At 41.0% G+C, this 24,210-nt stretch overlaps 1 protein-coding gene across 4 annotated transcripts; it reads right to left on the bottom strand.

Annotated features, from left to right (window-relative positions):
- Positions 1-418: 418 nt before the first annotated feature.
- Zbtb1 (zinc finger and BTB domain containing 1) lies at positions 419-23,656 on the bottom strand. 4 transcript variants are annotated; one of them, XM_051196024.1, is made up of 3 exons: positions 23,507-23,652; positions 8,876-10,789; positions 419-1,256 (listed from the first exon to the last, which is right to left on the bottom strand). In XM_051196024.1, the coding sequence occupies exons 2-3, from the start codon at positions 10,771-10,773 to the stop codon at positions 1,220-1,222; spliced, it is 1,935 nt and encodes a 644-aa protein (XP_051051981.1). In that variant the 5' UTR covers positions 10,774-10,789; positions 23,507-23,652; the 3' UTR covers positions 419-1,219. The 4 variants fall into 4 exon arrangements, with proteins under 4 accessions (XP_051051981.1, XP_051051979.1, XP_051051978.1 ...); XM_051196022.1 differs by lacking the exon at positions 419-1,256 and adding an exon at positions 22,671-22,904 and having other exon boundaries at positions 7,584-10,789; positions 23,507-23,656; XM_051196021.1 differs by lacking the exon at positions 419-1,256 and having other exon boundaries at positions 7,584-10,789.
- Positions 23,657-24,210: the final 554 nt, after the last annotated feature.

Genomic DNA, 24,210 nt, shown 5'->3' with positions numbered 1-24,210 from the left:
AGAATCTTTTTAGACAAGGTCTCATTATATAGCCTTGGCTAGCTTGGAACTCATTATGTAGACCAAGGATGGCCATGAACTCATACAGAGATCAGCCTGCCCAAGTACTGGGATTAAAGGTGTGAACTTTTCATTCCTTAGGACAGATTTCTTGGTGAAACTTATTAAAAAAAACTTTCAAGAATTTTACATAAAAACAAGTAAGCATTTAAACATTTGAAATCACACACACACACAAAGAAGCAAAAGGAATTAGTCATATTGTTAACAAAAATTTAAAAAAGTATATTCAATCAGGAAATAATACGGTCATAAGATTCATATGGTTAAGGAGTGTATGTATAGCAAAGCATTCATAGTCATAGCAAGATTCAACTCTAAGTCTCACCTCAGGAAAGGTTTTATACAGACATACCAGTTCATTTAGTGCTCCATTTTATTTTGAAATTTGAAGCCAAGCATGACACTATACATTAGTTCTGAGAATAACAAAACTTCATTCTACATTATGGGACCATATTGCTAATCAGAAGAAAATAATGCATGGTTTGTGGGAATCTATCACTACTGAATAATGTTCCTCTGTTTAAGAGACTTTGAAAGAGGCTTCACTTATACTCATAAGCAAGTGTGTGACTGGTACACAGCGAAAAAGGAAGCCTAGTGTTACATTTCCCTAATAGCTACACTATATTGTTAAAGAACTGGTCTTGGATTTTCTTTTTCTGTATCCATTTCTTTTTACTTATACTCTACAGATATTTTAAATATTTTTTTAAATTACTTAACTATATTTCACAATATATAAGCTATAATTCTGGTTGTTTTGAGTTTAGAATATGTTTCCAGAAATATGTAATTATCTCCCTTTATAGTGCATTTACAGTAGCCTAGCATGCCCTTTATTCTAGAAGTGAAGATACATGGCATAAATTTACTTGCTGATGTCACATGACTTTTATACTTTTCTTTAGCAGATTTTCCATAAGTACTAGGAAAGTCACTGTGAATCAATTTTGTTACAACAAAGTGATTCCAAAGTGATCTTAATTGAGTTTTCTTGGATCTTTGCAACTGGAACTTTGGGGCTGATGGCGTTTGTCAGGAAGACAGAAAAGATGGTGCCACGGCCACGTCAGATCTGATTTCCTGGGTCTGCACTTAAAGATTATCTGTTGAAGAATGATTCTTCCCCATGTCCTCTCCAAAGTCACATCTGTCACTTCTCCAGAGGCTTAGAAGGCCCTATTTCACCACTGCCACACAGAAAGAGACAAAACTCAAGAAAAATAACATCACAAGGCAACAACTGCTCTACAAGACAACATCATGCGTAGTTCAGAATGTTTTGGCTTTGGCACTGGCACACTGTTGAAGGAACAGAGCAGGAATGAGAGAATAGCTCCTAGAACTTGAACTTACTTACAAACTATTATCACTCGTGTAAGTCTTCAAATTCACGGTACCTTTTTGTTTTGTTTCCGTGTGGTTTAAGCATGGCTGCAGACATGAGCAACGTAAGACAAGACAGGGTGTCAGAGGTGGAGGAGCTAAGCAAGGGGCATGTCCCTTTGAATGGGGTGGTTCTACAATGTGTTTGCTAATGACAAACATCTGACTGAAATACAGATGTGATGAATCTGAAGGTCCATGTTTTCAGTCTTCAGCCATCACAGTAACACTACTTTCTTCAAATATTAGGTGTATGCTTTGCTAATGAAGACCAGGTACAAGCATGGCTGAGAATAGTCAGTCTGGAGTTTGTAACTCTCCTAAACCACCCCCTGATATTGGGCAAAGTGATATTTTTTCAGGAATGTTTTGCCCTGATACTAATATTCTTAAAAAAAAAAGAAAAGTTCCTTAAAGTATCTTTCTCATACTGGAGAACATAAGCATTTGAAGGAAAATGTGACTTCTATAATCTGGATGCCTAGATTTGTTTAATCAGAAATAGCACTGTAACTGTACAGGGTGATACATGTTTGTGATATGACACTTGGGAGCTGGAAGCAGAAGGATCACCCTGTTCAAGGCCAGCCTGGACTACATGAGGCGGCATCTTAAAAACAAAACAGAACCCTAGCTGTCTATGTACTGGGTAGAGTGAATAAACAGGTATAAACTATTGGTTTAAACATAATAAACACAAATGTTTAAGTACAGCTTAAAGGCTGTATGTTTAATTCTAGTCCTTTTTCAAATAGGTTATTACAGACTACTGTGCAATTTTCTCTTTTGTTTGTTTGGTTTTTTGAGACAGGGTTTATTTGTATAGCCCTGACTGTTCTGGAACTTGCTCTGTAGACCAGACTGGCCTTGAACTCAGAGGTCCACCTGACTCTGCCTTCCGAGTCCTGGGATTAAATGTACATGCTACCATAACCAGCTTTTTTAATGCAAATTTTCTTAATGAAATTAATATTCTTGGCTTCAAAATGTCGTTCACTACCTTCCTCAGGTGCTAGCCTTACCAATAATTTTGTACTTAGCTCAGTGATTAGCACATTGACCCATTAGAATGAAACCAGGAATTGAATTGTAATCTTCATACCGCCTTTCAGTTTTAATGCCCTTCTGCCCTCCATTGATCTGTGTGGGCTTTGATACAAAGATAACCCTCTCATTACTAATTTGCCTCAATGATTTGGTTCTCTTGATTATAAGAAAGTTAAAGATTTAAACTTAATGCTAACTTCAGTTGTGTATGTATGTGTATATATGTGCATGATAGTAATAAATTGGTTCAAAATCAGTATGGATTTAGAAGTTGTTGTCATCCGGTTAGTTTCTATTTACCAACTGTTACTAACAGACAGAAATATTAAAATCCTTCTCTTTTTGCTTTTGCCAGAATATAAACATATAAAGAGCTAAATTTCATCCATTTTTTATACTAAACCCATCACGAAGTAATGTGTCCAGAGAGCAGTGAGGAGCGGGACCACTTAAATGTCTGTATTGGTCACAGAACAGTCTCCATGTCATCCTTTTATTTCAAAACTATCATCGACATATATGGTAGCCAAATTATTAAAGTGGTAGCTTTAGCATAGAATCTGTTGTGTAGACATTAAATAATAGCTGCAAAGGTCAGAACCTTATTGTCTTCCTTAAAACATTATTTAATGTTTTGAGTGCTGCTAGACTGGTGTGGTTATGAAGCTGTGACCTCCTACAGTCATCTGCTTCTTTTGTAAGATCACCTTTGAGCTTACCTAGAAATCTATAGATATTTAATGGAATTATACATTGTTAGAATAACCAACTAGTTTTTAAGCAGATTCCTTCAGTAAAGCAACCACAATGTACCATTGGGGGAGGGGAATCTGTTCACTAGCCAAAGGAATAGTGAGTTTCTTATTCATATCTATTAAGTCAAAAGAGAGGAAACTAGTTATCATTATCTTGTTTTTTCCTGGAAAATTTGCTCAAATAATCTGACTTCTTTAATAATTTACTAGTTCCATGACCAATACAAGCAAACAGGCCAGTGGAGAGACTAAAACAGAGCCTCAGTGCAAACATGCAATGCGAATTCAAGCTAACTTTCAACTGACTATTGGGCCCTCAAATAACTATGCCACCAAATGTTTTAAGTTTAAACGAAGCAAAATCAGAACATTCTCAATGCCACATTCAAATCAAGTGTTGCTTTCTACTTTTGAATTCTTACCTCAGGTCATTCCTTAAGTACCCACTATTACCAGCCACTTTACCAGGCATCATAGAGGACAGATGACCAAGGAACACAGCCTCACATGATCTCTATCATGTGTCCTATGCTGAAAAGGCACTACTTTGTAGATGGAACATGTGTCTTCATGATTAAGTTACAAGAATGTAGCCTTAGTCAAAGTGAGTTCAAAGTTCTAATATATACACTTTGTGTGGCTTAGGAAAAAGTCTTTGGACCTTTGTCCCCCATCTGGAAAATTAGTAGACTTACCTCAGAGAGGATGAGGGATAGAGTGCTGTAGAATGGCTGCTCAGACTATAGGGGGCCCTACTATGGGCAGACTGTGGGTTTCCTAAGCTGGGATATAAATGTCAAATTCTTAACATGGAGGACAGCTTCACTTGTGTTAGTTTCACACCCAGTTAACTGAGCTGAGGTATCAGGGTTCTATGGAAACATGCCCCCACCCCTCAATTTCTGCTACTCTGCAATCCTAGTAAGTGGGAGAGAACAGGCATCTTATCATTGGAAGCACTTATATGGGAAAAGAGGACAGTGAACAAAGTTGAGGGACTGATCAAAACAGAACAATGGCGGGGGGGGGGGGGGGAGACTCTTTTCTTTTTTAACAACCTGTGACATGGTAACATGTAGTCCAGGCTGGACTTGAACTCTTGACGTTCCTGGTTCAGCCTCCCAAGCACTGGGTTTACAAGTATGTGCCATCATATGCAGCTCTTAAGTTAATGATAAACCAACCCAGTTCAAATTAGGTATGTCAAATGTTAACTTTTCAGCTATATGTACCTACTCAAGTATTTTTCTTTTAGTGCTGATACATGTTTTTTATTAATGAGTTTTATTTTTTAAATTTCAATATTACAACTATTAAACTGGCTCTTTGGACGATTTTTCAGAGATCTAGTAAGTATAGAACTTTATTAATTACATAAAGGAATATTGCATAACCAGTGAGAAGCTATGGACTGCCACCGCCGCCTGGCTTTTTAGGGCACATACTTGCCATGTTTATAACTACTATCCCATTGAGTATTTCACAATTACAATTGAATTAGCCTAATCAAAAAGACTTGATATCCTACGCCTCCTCCAACTTCCATTTATTGGTTTACATTCAGTTTTACATCATATTCGTACCATCCCCCACCTCCACCCTCCACCCCACCCCAGCCTCCTGAGCCAGGGTTTCTCTGTGGCTTTGGAGCCTGTTCTTGAACTAGCTCCTGTAGACCAGGCTGGTCTCAAACTCACAGAAATCCACCTGCCTCTGCCTCCGAAGTGCTAGTACTAAAGGCTTGCACCATCAACGCCCGACTCCTATTTTTGCTTCAAGCTGAAACATGGATTTTCCAGCCCAGTGTTGTTCTGTCTTAGCAAGCTGTTTTCAACAGTATCTTCCATTTTTCTGAGACAGGGTCTTACCTATGGGAAGACCAGTGGAGTCAACTCAAGTAGCAGCCTTGAACCTAGCCTAGCCTCTTGCCTGCTGGGATTGTAGGCATAAACTACCACACATAGCCTCTCTCTCTTTTTCTAAGACAGGGTTTCTCTGTGTAACTGCCATGGCTGTCCCTGAACTCACAGAGATCCCCCTGCCTCTGTCTTCCAAGTACTGGGATTAAAGGCATGCACCACCACTGACTAGCAGCTTAATTCTTTTAAGAGTACCCCTCTGGAATCCTCATATTTTGCTTAAGAGTCAAATTGTTCATTACCTTATATTAAACACTTGCTATGTTACTCATGTGGGTCATTTCTCTGAAAAATTTCACTTGAGAAGTATGGGAATTTAGCTAGTTGTGGTGGTGTATTATGTAATCCCAATACTCCACTACAAGAATGGAGACTTCCACTCCAACCTCTCTCCAAAGCAAGACCCTGACTAAAAAATGGAAGAACCTGAAAGGCCATGAGATGCTGAACTAAATAAAGCTTTAGCTCACAGCTGTAACTCCTGACTCGGGAGGCTGAGGCAGAGGAGCAGCATATCTTGAGGCAAGCCTGGGTTAGCCTGCCTGGGCTACAAGGGAGAAAAATGGAGGGGGAGAAGGATTAAATCCAGTTGGTTCTACTTTATTAAGTTCTGAGATCCAGTCTTTAAGAAAAATCATAATCCACAACCTTTTAGAAATTGGTTATTTCTCCTGGTTTTTTTTTTTTTTTCCTGTTTCCAAAAGGGAAACTCCATTCACAGCTGAGGCAGAATGGCTGCCTCGAATGTCAAGGCTCTGGGCTTGATCTGGAGTGCCAGAGAAAAACATCCAATCCAGCAATGGGACTTCAAATGAAAAGTGTCATTAATAGAGGGGAAAAGATGCTACTCTTCTCTAGTTTCTCTCTTCCTCTACAGACCGGAAAAATCTGGATCCTAAATATGTGAACTACCAAAGGGAGAAGCAGCAGGCAAATATCCCAGCCCTGAGTCACTGTCTTCACAGCCTAAGGAGAGGTTGGAGGTAGGATGAAGAATGCTTTTCATTCTCTTTTCTTTTTAAAACTTTGTTATGTATACAGTGTTGTCTGCATATACACCTGCATGCCAGAAGAGGGTACCAGATCTCATTACAGATGGTATTGAGTGACCATGTGGTTGCTGGGAATTGAACACAGGACCTCTAGAAGGATAGTCAGTGTTCTTAACCACTGAGCTATCTCTCCAGCCCAAGCTAAATAATTTTTACCTGAAGCCAGTCTTGTTACTGGCTTGGAGAAACTGTGCTATCCTGTAGCTTAATTCCCCCCAAAAACATGCATACTATATGGTATGAAATAGAAAACATCAAACATGGCTTCTTGAAACTGTCATAGTTGGATAAAGTTTGATTATGTTTGCTTGATAATTTGGTAGTTGTTAGCACACATTAAAACATTAAATCAAACCTCTCTCCCTCATAAACAGAAGACTCCTTCAAAGAGGAGAATATTTTAAAAATGCCTGTAACTATAGGAAAGCCTTTGCAACCCCAAATTCTGACAGGAAAAAATGACCTCCCAACCCCCAAATTAGGTCCCCTCAGATACTGTATAACTTGAACATTTCCTTTGTTTTCCTTTATACTACTCTTTGATGTCTGGCTTTGTTAGAGAACATTTATCAGGTGATTACTAGTAATCTACATATGCATCATATGTTTTCTTTTAAGCATTTGTTAAACTACTATATCCAAGACATTTTAAAATGAATGACTTTTCTAGCGTTTTCTGTTAATTATGTGGCCTTGGAAAAAACTCACATAATGTTATGTTTTTGTGCCTCTTCTCATGGTCAGGAGGTTTTAATGTCTTGGCTCCTGTGCTATCCTCTCCTCAGTAACACTCCAACACATGCCCATCGATCTCCGTGTTCATACTGTGTTCTAGTACTTTCAACTAACCCTGTACTAGCCAACGTCTCTCAGTTCTCTTGGCAACTTGCACTTTTATGCAAATAGCATGTGAGAAAATATGATTTGCATATCTTAAAACTATTGAGAGCAAAAAAGAGCAATGCATTTAAATTACTATCCATGATCAAAGCCATACTTTTAAATGTAGATGTTAACTAAAATCCCTTTCAATATAAGGAGGATGTTCCAAGTAATTCACATTAAAAGGCATTCTATTCAGTAGATGTGTTTATTGGTGGGTTGTTTTGCCAGTGTTTTAGTTCACATGTAACTGATATAGTATAGACCCTGTCTAACAACATGACTACTTTACCTGACAAGTAGAAGCTGTTTCCATTTATATGCTGTGATTTTATAGTCCTCAAATCTTGTATCTTTTACAGAAAATTATATATAAAGCATAGCAATAAATTGCAATTTGCCACAACACACTTCCTCCAAATCTTAGTGTAAACACAACACACTTTTGTGCACTCTACTTTTATAGAACAACCAGATTTATAATCGATTTCTTTATTTTATTAGATTTATCAATATACATGGCAGCTTTTTCAAATCTCAGTTCCAAAGTAATTTTAAAAATGAAAAATCATTTTTCCTTAGATGTCATATTTCTAAAGAGCTATTAAAGTCTATTTATAAACAAAATAATTGATAAACTAACACATTTTAGAAATCAGAATATTTTTAAATTAAAATATTTTAATGAGTACAAGATGTCTTTTGAATTAACTATCATAGTTAAATTCAGTATCACAAAACGAAATGGCTTATCCCCACTAATTCCTCAAGTGAGGGAAAGTCATTGGGACTTACACTTAATATAAGTTTTAAATGTGATTATTAAATGATAACATTTTATCAATTATAGGAAATGTTCATTTATAGGAATTTCCTTAGGTCCATCAATCTTAGGCCAAGGTTAAGCCCATGTCCACCTTACAGGTTAGATTCAGTGCACCTCACTTGCCTAAGTTTGTCAATTTAAGAATATGGATTTCATTGATAAGGGAGAATGAACAGTAACCACCCACTATACAACTGACAAACAAGTCAAAAAGCCAAAAAACCCCCAAAAGCAAAACCCAAAAAAGAAGCAAAAAGTGAATAGGATAGTTTTAAATAGTTATTTAAAAATTCTTTAAAAATTTAAGCAGGAATGGTCAATGATCTTGGGTTTAAAATTTCATAGGATAACCTTAAAAATGAAAGTACATAGAAATAGTGAAATCATTATCTTACTGATTAAAAAAAAAAAACTAGTTTAAATAGTCATTGAAGGGATAACAGCCACTTACAGTCTACATCGAAAAGGAATTTAATGGTAGTTAAGAAAACTATGAACAAAGAATGCTCTTGGAAACATCAAAAATGATAAACATTTAATGCCTAAAATATACTTAAGGTCCTAAACAAAAATGTTAAAGTAAAAGGGCCTTGAAATTTTTTCCCAACACTTCTTATAAAATCAGTGTCTAAATAGCTCATATCCTTTTGCTTTGGTGTTCTGCCTATCAACTAAACATTCGTGCAGCAGAGAACCCCTCAGGTTCTTTTCAAATGCTTGGCATTATAGTGTGATCTCATATCCTTCCTCAAATTAAACTTTGCTCCACATATTCCACACGTATACAGGTGAACATCCATATGCTGCTCCAACTGTTCATTATTTGGGAATATCTGAAAGCAGACCTGGCATATAGTCTCACCAGCAGATAAATGAGAAATCATATGCCGTACATGGTCATGTTTTCGGAAGTTTCCTTGATCACAAATGGAACAGACATACCTGGCCATGCCTTTGTGCATATCATTGTGCAGACGCAACTGCCGCTCTCTTAAAAACTGCTTTCCACATGTCTGACAAACAAACTGCTTTTCCTTAGTATGAACAGTATAGTGTTCTCTCAAATGACAGCGCTGATAAAATCCTTTTCCACACAGGTTACAAAAATGTTTTCGTCTGTGATCTCTTTCATTTTCTTCCAGGATGGCACTCTTAAACATATCTTGGTCTAGGCAGCTAGACATATGTTCAACCACTAAATTTTCAGTTTCAAAGCGCTGGCCACAATTGGGACACCGAAAAGGACAGGCAGAATGTTTGAATAACTGCTTTTTCTGGATACTGTTTATTTGGTAATGATTGTCCCTGAAATCATCTAGCATTTCAACAAACATGTCTCTTATCTCAGACTGCTCATCAGGATTCTCTTCCATGTCCATTTTCTCATCAGCATTTCCTAGCCCATTCATGGTCAGATCTTGAGGTTCTCCACATCTCTGAGCATGTTCCTGAAGCTGTCTGCCCTTGACCAGTATTTGTCCACATTTACCGCACGCGCAGATATTTTCAATGTGTTTGGCTAAGTAATGAGATGACAGGTCCTCCTCAGTTATTGTGAGTCCACACAGCTCACAGGATGCGTTTTCAGCATCCTCTCGGATTGGACTGCTATTGTTAGGGGGCCTCATGCTTTCTAAACCACTTCTTTCATCCACACTTATGGACATCCGAGGTTTTAGGGTTTTCCTACCACTCTTTTTAATGCCGACATCTTCCTCAACATAGTATCTATAGAATGGCTCTTCAGGTTCATCTTCTAATTCATCGTTGTCAGTGGACTCGTTGCAATCTTTATCAGTAACTTTAATAATATTGAAGTCTTTCATCTCATCTGTGGGAATATCTTCTGGCTCCATCTTGATAATAATTCTTTTCGCATCAGCAGCTCTACTTTTTTCTTCACCAGCCATTCCAGACTCTACTGTGCTTTTTCTGCTTGCAGTGGTCGAAGCTGAATCATCAGGCGCCTGGCTGGCGTCTTCTCTGTATTTGTCTGTCTGTGCAGAAAATGTTTTGGAAGAATCCTTTTCACCAAGCTCAGCTTTGATGTTACTATCTTTTCCATCTCGAATATCTACTATCCGGTGGTAAGCTCTTGCTGTGTTTTGGTATGAATGTCTATTAGTGCAGGTCAGCACATGTTCATCGAGTAATTTTTCACAGCTGAAACCAAATCCACAACTATCGCAGGTGAAACTCCGTCCAAAGCGTCGTGACACGCGTTCTTTTGGAGTGGATAATTTGGACACAGAACTTTTTTTACACACATCAAATAGTGGCTCAGGAAAATGAGCTAACTGTAAAGATTCTTCATCGGGCTCTCTACTGTGGGGGGTGTTCACCGTTGAACTGGGCTCTGCACACCACCTGCTGGCTTCATTGCCATTCCTAGCCACTGTGTCTTCATACATTCTTACCCCAAAAATCATCTTGCTGTTCTGTTTGCTGGAGGCAGAAGACGAACATTTTGAACTAGAACAGTCCGCGTCCTGTATATCTTCTAAGCAGTCAGGAACATTGTAGAGCTGCAGGTAGTTCATTGCCACTTTGAACTGCTCGAAACTGGAAGGAGCAGTCATAATCTTTCCTAAATACATGAACTGCAAAATGAGATCAAAACACTCAGCACTTATTTTCATGTTGCTGAGATTCAGTTGTGCAGTACTATGCTGATGGTTCATGAAAAACATTCTAAAATAGGAGCTACAGGCAGCTAAGACTGCTTTGTGTGCTTGGAAGTAGATGTCATCAATAGCAATACAGCAGTCACAGAGAAAACCCCATTCTCTTTGGTTGTTTAGCTGCTGAAGGACATAGCTGCTGTGACTGGGCTTTGCCATCTTCTATCAGTTAGACCTATGCAAATAAAAATATGACAGTCAGATTATCAGGAAGGCAAAAATCAGAACTATGTCTAAATCATTTTTTAAATTTGAAGATGAAAATATCTAGTCATTTATTCAGTTTTCTCATATTAAACAAAAGGCACCAAAAGCAAAAGCTTTAATATTTTTTAAGTTAAAAACAAGGCAGAGGGAGGCAGATCACTATGAATTCCAGACCAACCTGGTCTACACAGTAAGTTAGCTCTATCCTAGCCAAGGCTACATAGTGAGATCTTATATCTAAACAAACAAACAAGGAAACCATGTCTTTATAAAGCTGGGCATGGGGTATACCTCTGCACCCATGAGACTTGCTGGTGGGCCAGCCTGCTACCTTTCTTGTGAAATTCCAAGACAATGAGAAACCCTGTCTCAAAAATAAGGTAGATAGCACTGAGGAACAACGCCTCCACAATGCATACGAACACATATGCCTCTGTACACAAATGAACATATACACACAAAAACTGTCTTCATCCTTGAGGGAAAACACACATTAAATTTGAAAGGGGACATTAAGACACAAACAAACAAAAAAAGTAAATAAAGCAGCAACTTATAATAATTTGAGTGTAGAACATTAAAAGCTGTTTGAATGATTTACTATTATGAAACTTGCTCATTTGCAAAGTGTGCTAAAAAGCCCTCCTTTTTAAAATTTACTTCAGGGTTTTAAAATTATTTTATATGTGTGTCAGAGAGGGCATGAGATTCCTTGGAACTAGAGTTATAGGAAGATGAAAGTATGGGGATACTGGGGAAACTGGGAACCTAATCAGGGTTATTTGCAACAGCACTAAGTGTTTTAACTGCTGAGCCATCTCTCTATCCCTCTTTGGGTTTTTGAGACAGGGTTCTACCATATAGCTGAGAGAACCTGGAATTCTCTCTGTGTAGCCCAGTCTAACCTCGAATCCTACTTCAGCCTCCTGAATACAGGATTACACATGTGAGCCATCACATTGGGCTAAAAACCCTTATCTTTTAGATGAATGTACTGATGCATTTACAGATGAAATGACATATTTGAGATAACCTTCAAAACAAATGAGGAGGGGATGAAGGCTATAGATAATACAAAACTGGCTATGTTTTGAAGCAGGGCCATAAGAGTTTCATTTTTTTATTTGCTTGAAATTTTCCAGAGAGAAATGTATTAGGGCTGGAGAATGGCTTAGTGGTTAAGAGTGTTCCTACATGGCAGCTAACCACCATTTGTAACTCCAGTTCCAAGGGCTCCAATGCCCTTTTTAAGTCTCCATAAACACTGCACACATATGGTGCACAAACATACATGTAGGCAAAAGACCAATACACATAAACTAAAAAGTCTCTTAGATACAAAATTCCATTTTAAAAAAAATCTGCTGGATTTGGTGGCATAAATCTTTAATACCAGCACTTGGGAAGTAAAGCAAGCAGATCTCTGTGAGTTCCAGGCCTGCCTGGATATATAGTGAGACCCCGTCTGAGAAAATAGGAAACAAACTTCATTGGGTTATATAGAAACCAATTGTTTGACTGGTATTTTTCTTAAGTTATTGGAGAAACAGCAGTTTTGTAGTTAGAATACATGTAGTACATGTTCGCCATGTACTTAAGGGGAAAAGAAGCAGTGAATTTATTTGGGAAAAAGGTATCTTTATATCAAAAATTTCCCCCCTTAGGAGCTGGAGAGATGGCTCAGTGGTTAAGAACACTGGCTGTTCTTCCAGAGGTCCCAGGTTCAGTTCCCAGCACCCACATGGCAACTCAAAACTGTCTGAAAGTCCAGCTCCAGCACTTCTGACATTTTCTCACAAACATGCAGGCAAAACACCAATGAACATTAAAATAAATCGTTAAAAAACAAGAATAAAAGCAACACATGTTCACTGTAGTAAGTTTAAACAGAATAAAAATGCACCTTGAATGGCACACTTCTCAGGTGATCATCTAAGCACTCTGGGCCTTCACATCAGTCAGTGCTCACACAGTCTGTAATACCGTCCTAACAGCCAAGCATATAGTTTGCTTTTGTTTCTCTAACTCAAATGGTATCAGTGTGTAGACCTCTCAGTGACCTGTTTTCTTCAACACTGATGGGCAGTGTAATTATTAATGTAGTGAGTTAACTTGGGGTAAGAGAGGAAACTACTAAACCCTAGAGGTTCTGTTGCATTACCAAGCAACTTAAAAGTGGACATAACATATACCCCTAATCAAAGGCTGAGGCAGGAGGATTTTGAGTTCAAGGCCAGCCTAAGTTACAGAGTTACAGGCTAGTTAGGGCTATATAGTGGAACCCTGCGTATTGTTTTAGTGTGTGTGTGTGTGTTTTAAAGAGGTATAAAAATGCAGTTTTCTGATTTTGGTCTCAAATTTCGATCTGTATACATAAAAGTTTACAATTTACTCTCTACTAGAAAACCCCCACATTCCTATACTGTTTATTGGAAAAATAAAAGACAACCACAGCAAGATGTTCATGCCCATTCTTTTGTTTATTTCTATTTATTCCTCTTTCTTCCTTTCTTCCTCCTTCTCTCTCTCCCTCTTTTTTAAAGAGTCTCTAGCCCTGGCTGCCTGCCCTGGCACTTGCTTTGTATACTAGGCTGGCCTTGAATTCACAGATATTCCTACCTTTATACTCAGAATGCTGGAATTAAAGGTGTAAACCAAGTTCCACCAAAATGTAGTTCTATTCACTTTCCTATCTCTGTAGTAGCAATCAAGAGAATACAGAGTCCATTTATTTCTCCTCACTTTTATCTTTCTTCATAGATCAACTATAGGTCACGGATCCTGCTATATACAGGCCCATGTTGTCTCCCTTCCTATTTCCCTACCTAAATGTCAACAAGAGTTCCCTGGGAAGAGATGGGGCCTGTGAAATGGAGAAGGCGGCACTGTGTCTCCTGGAAGCCAAATCAAGTGTTTCGGGAAGGTAATACATCTCAAACTGGAGTCTCAGATGTCCACAACTAATCTGAGGATATGTCTGAATATAAAAGTTATGTATGTTCAAAGACATCAGTCATGTTATTAAGAGTTAACTACACTAAGGTTAATCTAGTAGCCTTTAAAGTATATTGATAAAAAATCCTGGAGAGATGGCCCAGCAATTAAGAGCACTTGTTGGTAGAAGACCCAGGATCAATTCCCAGCACCTACATGGTGACTCACAATCACTCTAGTGATCCAATGCCCTTTTCTGTACTCCAAAAGCACCAAGGGTGCATGTGGTACACAGATACACATATGGCCAACATACATACACACAAAATTAAGTAAATCTCAAAACATTTAAAAAATAAACATATTGATAAATGAAGGCAACAAATGAAGGCACAAAAATAAAACCATTACCATTAGAATGATATAAAACAAATCTACATAATAATACAACTAAATGCAGACGGTCAAAAAGTATACAAAAACATTGAACCACGCCTACTTTAAGTAGGGTGAGATTTTGAGGTCACTAGTCATCCCCATTCTATGATTCACAGAAATTTTTAATGAAAAATAAAGAGAAAGAAGCAAAATGACCAATAACTCTAAAAAAGACTTTCTCAACAGTTGTTGGAAACTGAAACAAGCCTAAGTGGAACCTAGTGATGCCCACATACAGAGAGATGAAAGCAACCTGTTTACTACCAGTTGCCCTCTACTAAGGTGGGACTCAAATAACAAACACAAGGAATCACACAACTAGTGTGTAAAATACGGTGTTTTGCCATGTAATAATAAACAGAAACAATACTGCCTGTGGTTGTAATGGCGGTGATGTTTATTTGAGCACCAGGAGGTAAATCTGACTAGGTCACTTTAAGCTTCCTTTCAGGTAAGAGCCAAATGACACAGAAACCAATGTCTCAAACTCCTACCCCTACCCAAATGGTATAGCGCATTTACTTTTATTAAACAACTTTATTCAAATTCCCAAAAGTTTGCCTTCTTTTCAACTCAATTTATAACTAAAAAATGTTGGGACTAAATGGAAGGCTCAATGGTTAAGAGCACGTGTTGCTCTTATAGAGGACCTAGCTTCAATTCGTACCTCTCATATGGTGGCTCACAACTTATCTGTGTAACTCCAACTCCAGAGGATCTGATGCCCTCTTAGACCAGGCACACACATGATGTACAAATATAGATATAGAGAAAATACTCATACATATAAAATAATAAGCAGATCTAAAAGAAATGTTCCTGGGTGTGGCTTTAATCCCAGCACTGGGAGGCAGATGGGGAAATGTGTGAATTCCAGACCAGTCTTGGCTACACAGTCACAAAACCAACAAAAATGTCACCAAAATATAGTAAGCTTTATGTCATGTAGCTTATCAAGAAGTTTACTTACATAAACAGAGTCCTTCTATCTCAGCTGCTCTGGTTTTTGTGATTAGAGTCTGTGACTGTGTTTGTTTGTGTTTGTGTTACCTGCTATCAATGGAAGATCACGTTGATCACAACTGGGCAAAGGGGAAAAGTACTCCAGCAATAAAAAGACAGAGATCCAATTTATCTTACGCCACAATTAAAAATTACTTTGAAAATTTACCAGTTTATTTTAAAAGTCAAAAAGTGATCACAAAACACATCAACTGTATTAAGCAATTCAGAAAGTCATAAACCTACAGAGCCCAGATCTTAATCTAAGCCCCAAATCTTACTTCATAAAAAATAAACACCTATGATGATTATACTTTGTATCAGGACATAGTTAACTGTGGTAAACCAGGTACTGGAACTACAGACAAAGACTCCTATGTACCTCAGCTGGTACTAAAACTTCCTTGTTACAATCTAGTGTGGGAAAGACTGGGTTCAGGTCCTGAATTCAGCAGGTGCTATTATGTAAATGATGAGCCTCACCTGAATAATAGATGTAATGTGTTTTTATCTGTTTATTGGTATGTTCCCTAAATATACTATATAGCTTTTTGTTTTTTGTTAAACCAGGGTCTCATGTAGCCTAGCCTGGCCTCAAACTCCATTTGTAGTAGAGGATGACCTGAACCTCTGATTTCCCTTGCGGAATCACAGGCTTCCCCCACCATGCATGGTTTACTCCCACCACATCTGGTTTACTAACTGCTTGGGACGGAACCCAGGCTTCCTGCATGTAGGTAAACACTCTGTCCCTGAGCTACACCCCCAGCCCTGCAGAAGCTATTTTCAGTGACTTTCTCACTGATTTTAAAATCTCAGGAACGATTTAGTCTATGGCTAGAGCTCTTAAATGGTAAATAATAAGTTTCTACCTGGTTACATTAAGGGTCTGTAAATATGCACATAAAGCAGGGTGAAGCACACCTTTAATCCCAGCAGTTCCACAGCCAGGGGTACACAGGGACAGACAGACACACAGGCACACACACACACTTCTTTGAATGCCATATTTCAGAGTACACAGTCCAATTTCTAACAGGAACAAAAGATTTTAGGTTCTCTGTTTAAAACTCATGGCAATAACCAGTTGTAGATATTCCTAAAGATAAAAATGTCTTACTATGAGCTACATAAGAGAAAATGAAAACAAAAAAAAAAAATTATTCCCTATCTAAAACCAGGCATTCTGGCTAGCTATTAAATTCAGTACTTAGCACAGGAAGTTCTGAATTTATAATGGGATAATGTTCCAACACTATTTCTAAGTTATTTGGAGCCTGCAGCACACATTCCCATAGAAACAATACTATAAATGGTGGCTCAGTTTCATGCTCACACCCAAGTCTGTTAAAGCCATCACACGCCCTGTGTTAATCTAACAATGCTGTGCTACCGCTTGTATCATTAGCACCCGCTGATCTAAGGAGCAGTGTGGTACAGTAATGCCCACTATACTGACTGAGCCCTTGAGGACAGGGACGTGCTTAAAGGCCTTGGTGTTCTTGTGCCCAGCACAGTCTTCCCACATGGTTGGCACTTAGCACAAGTTTGTTAAATGAAAGGGAGGGAAAAAAGTCCTGGAAACAGGCACTGCTAGATATGGGTACCAGTCCTACCCGCTTGGTAGGTCCCAGGAAACCTTCCCATCCCTTATATTTTGTCTCTCAACCATCAAAGCAGGACAGTCACACTCAGCAAAGGGTTCTTGTAGACACTAGGAATGACAGGGTTTTGAGCAATCTAGTTATTAAAGTTAAGGTCATTGCACTGAACACAATTTATAAATTTTCATGAAAAATCAAGTTCAACTCACTGTTCTGCAGATGAGAAGCAAACATGCTCTCGGGGTTAAGTCATATACTCAGCCACATGGGAGTTTCGGTGGCCATCAGGGTCAGACCTGGGTCTCCAGCCTCCTGGCTTAGGATCTTCCTAGCCTAGGATCTTCCTATTGCTCACAGCTCCCCTGACTTCTCTTCATCACTAAACACTGCTGAAATGCAGGAACTGTCTACACTTACTCCAACCACCCTCTCACACTGCCACTCTTTAGTTGTAGACTATGGCTTCTTTGTTGGTTGGTGTTCTAAGCCAACAGCTTCACTTCTAAAAGGTATGCTGATCGATCTGGTGTCTACCACTTTAATATCGCAGGCTGTGAAACTAGACAAAAACTCAGTGAAACACCATATAATTTAATTCTTTGAGGTCCTATGTACTATGATAGTAGGCAACCAAATTGCCTTCTCTGGCTTCTTGGCAGAACAATGGATAATGTTACACCAAGCAACACAAACAAACCATCTCTGTCAACTGGATCTCAGAAAAGGAATTCATCCACACCAAGGGCAGAGGGGAAAATATGGATTGAAATTTGAATACTCTTTCTCTCCAGTATAAGAGGAAAGGTATTTATACCTCCATTTTTAAGCCCCTATCCTAGAGGCAGTATAGCCATGTCCTGAACACCAGAGGGCACTGTAGGTGCCTCTGACCTAAAGTTGGTAACCATGGCATTTGAATTGTTAGGGTTTGTGGTGTAGGACTCTACTTACTCCAAACTATTGGCTCTGTGCACTGTCTGCTGTAATTGTGAGCAACCGGACTCAGCATTAGCCAATTCTTTATTTTAGAACTTAAGTATTCAGTAAATGCTGCTAAATATCCTGCCAGGCAGATACTGTAAGTTATATAAAGTACAGTTTCAAGTTCTGCTGCCCCGAGTAGTTTCTGTTTAGTTCTAACCAAAATTGTGAAAACTCTTTTTTTTTTTTTTTTTTTTTTTTTGAGACACGGTCTCACTATGTAGATCAGGCTGGCCTCCAGAGATCTGCCTGCTTCTGCCTCCTGAGTGCTGGGATTAAAGATGTGTATCACCACACCTGGCAAAACTCTAAACTTTTATTTAATTAAAATAAATGAAATAAAACCAATAAAGAGTATCTATTCTCATCATAATCCCATTTTTAAACCTTTAATCTCTTAAGGATTCCCCCAACCCAAACACTTGAAAAGTGAAAGCTTTCCTTATTTCACACACACATCTTTGGGGAACCCTTTCTGACCCACAATGAGGCAGGCACTTCTTTTGTGTGCTGCAAAAGCCCAAGATCAGGGAGACAAATGATGGATCATACAAACTGAAGGTTGCATCAGCCACTGTTTTAGTGTAAGGCCCTTGAGACCAAGGTGTCCTGTCATTCATGATTACAACCTCTAGCTAGTAGTAGTTTCTTGACATTTAATGAGTTTTTCAAGGAATAAATGTTGAAGCAGGCAAGTCTTATAATGCTTACCAGTTTTTCTTTGGCTATCACTGAAACTTAGACAGTTGTGGACAATTTACAGGGCCTTTTCCCCATGTTTCATATGTACTGATTCTCATGACACCCTGAGATAGGTTTTAAATTGTCCTCATTTTGTGAATGAAGAAAACAGGTGTGGTAGTTAACTACTCATCCAGCAAAATGGGGCCAAAACACTAACTCTGATTCAAAACACAGTGTTTCGGTTTTTGTAATCCAGACAGCACTTTCTGGGTATGATTATTAAGTAAGTGAAGTGCTCCTCTGGAACATTCCAAGCCTCCCACAGTCATTTTCCATCACTGTAAAAGCTCCTATCATGCCTGCACTGTCTTATCCTGCAGGCAGGTAGAATGCACCCCATGCCCATCTTCTTTTCCATCTGTTGACCACCCATCCCCCCTCTGCTGCTGCCAATTTCAAGTGGGAAGGGGCTCTTCAGCTAGCGCTTAAAAGGCCAGCATGCTTCTCACACAGAAAACTAAAAGAAAACATAATCAGTAATGTATTATTTAATTTTTTTTTTGGGACAGGGTCTCACCACATCGCCTTGGCTGGCCTGGAACTATATATATCAGGCTGGCCTTGACCTATGGGAAATGCACTTGCCTCTGCCTTCTGAGTGTTGGGATTAAAGTCACTCACCCCCACACTCTGTTATTCTTTAATTTTTAATACTCACTATTATATGTTCCAGTGCTGAGGGTTGAGCCTAGGGATTCATGCGTGACAAGCAAGCACTCTACCACTAAGCTAAACCTCCAGTCTTCAAATATGATTGAGAACAATTTATATTCACATAGTAGTGTTTTAAAAAAGCATGTTCTCGGGGCTGAGAGATTAAGAGCACTGGGTGTTCTTCCAGAGGACTCAAGTTCAATTCCCAGCACTCACATGGCAGCTCACAATTGTCTGTAACTCCAGTTCCAGTGGACCTAATACCTTCACACCAATGCACAGAAAATAAAGTTAATAGGTTATTTAAAGAAAAAAAAAAAAAAAAGGCATGTCCTCAACACCTCCAAGTGTAACTACTGTGATTAAATTTACATGTATTGTTTTGGGGCTTTATTAAAACCAACTTCACAGCTCATCCTTCTTGACACCAGGCTAACTCTCTAATGACTACACAGAACAAAATATCAGTTCAGTTAAGACACCCACCTTAAATATATGAGATGCCAAATGTGTAAAGTTCAGGCCAGAGTCCTTGCTCCCCCCACCCAACTGTTAGTCTTTCCCATGCTAAAACAATAAACACCCTCACTAAGACTCCCTTCCTTCTGATTTCCTTCCAATCATGTTTCTCTTGCAGCTTTGGATGCTGATCAAGACGAACCTATACCATAACAAAAAGGCACAGGGTTATCTTGGCAGAGGTTTTAGAGGCAAATATACCCACTCATTCCCAATGGTAAGCTAGGAAGCTCTCTACACATGAGGGGTTTGTTTTAATGAGTTTAACCTGCATAAATCAATCAGGTAATAGACTGCAATATTTGCAAAGATTGAGAAGCCCACTAAGGTAAACTTCATGAGGACTAAACTAAAACAGCTCTATTAAACTTAAAAACTTACACGTTACTAAATCATAGATTTGACATCAGCTCAATACAAAAAACCCTGCCTCCTTTCTCTGTACCTGGTAGTTCTCACCAATCTGAGTTATGAAAAAAGAACATGAGCCTATAAACAAGAAAGGCCAGCACGAGGCTCACATAGCAGCAAGATGCTTGGATGCTGCCTTCGTACTTTTACAACATGATTACCACTGGGGAGTGGGAGTCAGAACAACTTCCAGTTTTGTATTTTATGTACTTTACTAAAGAGCAGAGTATTCCACCTAGCACTCGGGAGGCAGAGGCAGGTGGATATCTGAGTTCTAGGCCAGGCTGGTCTACAGAGCAGACTTCCAAGACAGGCAGGGCTACTCAGGGAAAAGAGAAACCTTGTCTCAAAAAAAAAAAAAAAAAAAGTCATTCCCACTTTAAAGAAAAATAGACACAAATTAATAAGGCTCACAGGAGAAACTATGAATGAATAGCTGAGCATTTTCACTATTTTATTACCAGAGACACTAGCACAAGAATCCATCAGAAGAACACCAGAGACCAAAGCGAACTCTGAAGCATATATTTTACATATTCACCCCCAAAGATTGCAGCCTAAAAAATATATTTTTTTTTTTTTTTTTTTTTTTTTTTTTTTAGCATTCCTATCACAAATGTCCCATTCTCACTCCCTCTCCCTTTAGGCAAAGATATAGTCTGTCCTGGCTAAAGAAGACGAACCCCTCCTCCCCAAAGGGCAGCGACATTTTTTCCTGAGTGTTAGAAAAATAAAAATGGTTTTTTACAGGGAGCACTCAGACTCTTTGAAAAGGGACCATGATTGCACCAGAAACTGACAAATGTGGAGAATGAGGAAGCAGAAGGTACAAAAATTTAGCAGCTACCATGAAATCAAAACACAAAGTTCTGGGCAGGCTTTGCTGCATAACCCATTAACCCTAGAACTGTAGAGTCAGATGTGGACACATCTCTAAGAGTTCCAGGTCAGTCCGGTTTAGAGCTGTGAGACCCTGTTTTCAGAAAACGAACAAAACCTACAAGGTAAAGAACCTGGTGTGGTAGCACAGGCCTGTTAATCCCAACACTAGCTGAAAGGTTGGAGCAGGATAGAAAGTTAAGGCCAGTCCTGGACCACAAGGCAAGAGTCTAGCTTTAAAAAAAAAAAAAAATCAAAACGAAAGAAAAAACAGCCAACTTGGTGATGCATGCCATTAATTCTGGCACTAGGGGCAGATCTGAGGCCAGCCAAGTCTATATAGACTACACAGACACACACACATGGTCAAGGCAGATCTGAGGCCAGCCTGGCCCTACAGAACACACACACACACACACACACACACACACACACACACACACACACACACACACACACACACACACACACACACACACACACAGTCAAGAAGCTATGCTTATGCCCTGGTTAAAAATGGGTTCTTTTCTGGCAATGATGTCCCCACCACCTTCACTGGTTTAAAACTGTAAGCATGATGTTAGAAACTGGAGGAATTTAGTATTATGAAAACAGAGAGTTCACTTTTAAAAAATTATTTCTAATTATGTATTCATGTGGGGGAGGGGCATGTGCACTGGAGTTGCAAGCAGTTGTTGCAAGCAGTTGTGAGCTGCCTAGTACATGTGGGTGCTGAGAGTCAAATTCAGTTCCTCTGGAAGGAAAAAAGCAAGTGCCCTTAACCACTGAGCCATCATCTCTCTAGCCCTGAGTTTTGTTTTTTGTTTATAAAAAGAGTCTTGCTATGTAGCCCAGGTCCAGCCTCTCTGGAAGTGCTGGAAATATAGGCATGCACAACCACACCCTGTAAAACTTTGGTGTCAACAGAGAAATACTGTTGTTAAAATGGGTGTAAGTTGCTACAACCAACACTGTACTACAGAATTTATACTTATTAACCTCTGGAAAGGCATTTCATCTCTTTTCTACTTTACTTCCATCTATTTCTTGAAAAGGAAAAAACCCCGAGCGGCTCCTAATGCTATTCAGTAATTACGGAGACTTTAGGAGATAACAGCAAGTGATTCAAAAGGGAAGTTTTACGGTTCCGGGGAACCAACCAGCCATCATTCAGGCTTCAGACTCCTACACTTTCATCCTCTACATCTCTCCAGATCACATCCATTTGAGGTGACAAAGTTCCAGAGAATCTATCTTGTACTCTTTTTAAAACCATGGCTGCTTTAAAGTTATCTTAGGAACTACATCGTTTCCCCAAATCTGCTTCAGGGTGCCTCGAACTTCAGCTCAAGAAATTAATTCTAAGTGATCTTCAGAACACAAAACCAGGCTTGGTGGCTCATGTGTATCACCCCAGAACTTAGGATCCCCTAAGGCAGGAGAATAACGTCCAAGCGATCCTGGGCTATCTTGCCAGACCTTGTCTCAAAAAAGGGGTTAAAAAAAAATGCTTGGAACGCTTTGTGGATTCCAGCAAAGTGTTGCCGCAGCGATACAAACTGTACGGAAATGCATTCTGAACAGCAGAGAATCTACTTGTACCTTCGCAGCGACACTCGACTTAGGAACACGATCACAAACATACAAACACCCTAGCCCCAGAAAACAAGGACTTTCATTAACCTGTTCCAGACGCGACCGAGTTGGAAAATGTCTTGTCAACCCCCGTGATCACGTGGACGGGTGGCTCAGGTGGAAAGGCAGCCTGGGAGCGGCGGCTGAGCTCAGACCCACGCCTGCACGCTTCAGTCGTAAGGACTCCCGATCGCCACCCAACTCGCTCACCGCCTCTCCCAGAACTTGTTACTTGTAAGCGCCCACCACTGGAGGCTTCCGAAAAGCACTTTCTTCTCGGGACTCGGGGGGGGGGCAGAAAAAAAATCTCATCCACAGAAAAATCCCCCCACCTCCCCCCCCCGAGACCTACCACTTTTGACCCGAACAAAAAGCGTGTGTACTGACGAGAGGGGGTGGGAAAGGGCGAAGCAGGAATCCGCGCGGCCCAGCCGCCTCCTCCCTCGGAGCGCGCCCAAGTGTGCGGCCTCCGGCTCCGGGACGCTCCCCTCCCACCGGCCGCCCGGCCGCAGCTGGAAGTTAGCGAAGCGCGCTCTGGGCCCGTCAATCAAGCGCGGCCTCCCGCCTCCACCTCCCCTCCCCCCTCCCCCAGCACAAAATAAAATAAAGGGAAAAGAAGTAATTTGGGAAGTCGTCTGGAGAGGGGGATTCGTCCCGGATCCGGCGAGACCGCGCGCACTGGGCTGACTGACCGCCGACACCGAGCAGGAGGGCGGCTCAGCAGTCCCCCGCCACCGGATCCTTGCCGCGCGCCCTCCGCGCTCCGGCTCTCCCCCGCACCGGTCGCCGCCGCCGCCGCGGGCCACGCACTCGTCCAGGCCCGCGGCGCGACCGGGCCCCGGTCAAAGTTGCGCAAATCGTCCCGACGACTGGCAGATACTCACCGGGCGCGGCGGGGCGCGCGGCTGCGGAGGTTTTCGGGAGTTTCGGGCGGCGGGGCCGCGGGGCGGGCGAGCGGAGGCGAAGGACCGCGGGCTGCAGTTGACGGCGCGCGGCGCTCGGCTGGGCTGCGCCGAGACACTCCGGCTCAGCCAGGGACTGCGCTGCAACAAAGGACTTCCGCTGCCGCACAGCCGCGCCTGCCGCACCGCACTGAGCCGGCCCCGCTTACGCGGCGACTCCGGGTCTGCCCACCAGTTCGCCGCGGCGTCCGCCAGCCTTCCCCTCCCTCTCGCCCGCCCACCCACTCCGCCGCTGGCGGCTAGGGGCACCCGCGGTCGCCTGTTGGTTGCAACAAGTTTCTGCGTCGGGGCCGAGGAGGCTGGCACTGCCCGCAGCGACGCGGGCGCCCGGGCGTCGACTGGAGCAGCTGCACTCTTCGTCCCTCTCCCCAGGGTCGCCTTGGCCCTCCTCCTGTTTGCACAGCTGGACGCCACTGGGATCCTCCCGACTCCCCCGGGGCTGGATGCTGCTCGCCCTCTGCCCAGTTATCAGACCCCTGCCCCGCAGGGCCCCGCACTTGGACCCGCCCCCGCGCTCCACCCTGGACACTCTGGGGGCGCTGGCACCCTCGTCCCGTCCCGCCTGAAGCTCGTCCGCTCGGGGTCGCCCGTTCCCCGCGCCCCCCCACCCCAACCCCTCCTCGCGC

The sequence above is a fragment of the Phodopus roborovskii genome, unplaced genomic scaffold (genome assembly GCF_943737965.1).
Source record: "Phodopus roborovskii unplaced genomic scaffold, PHOROB, whole genome shotgun sequence".
Classification (NCBI taxonomy): Eukaryota; Metazoa; Chordata; class Mammalia; order Rodentia; family Cricetidae; genus Phodopus; species Phodopus roborovskii.
The sequence above is the reverse complement of the archived record's forward strand: the minus strand, read 5'-3'. Positions and strand labels throughout refer to the sequence as shown.

Coding starts and splice junctions, on each gene's coding strand:
- Zbtb1 (XM_051196022.1), bottom strand. CDS start 10,773: ATGGCAAAGCCCAGTCACAGCAGCTATGTCCTTCAGCAGCTAAACAAC.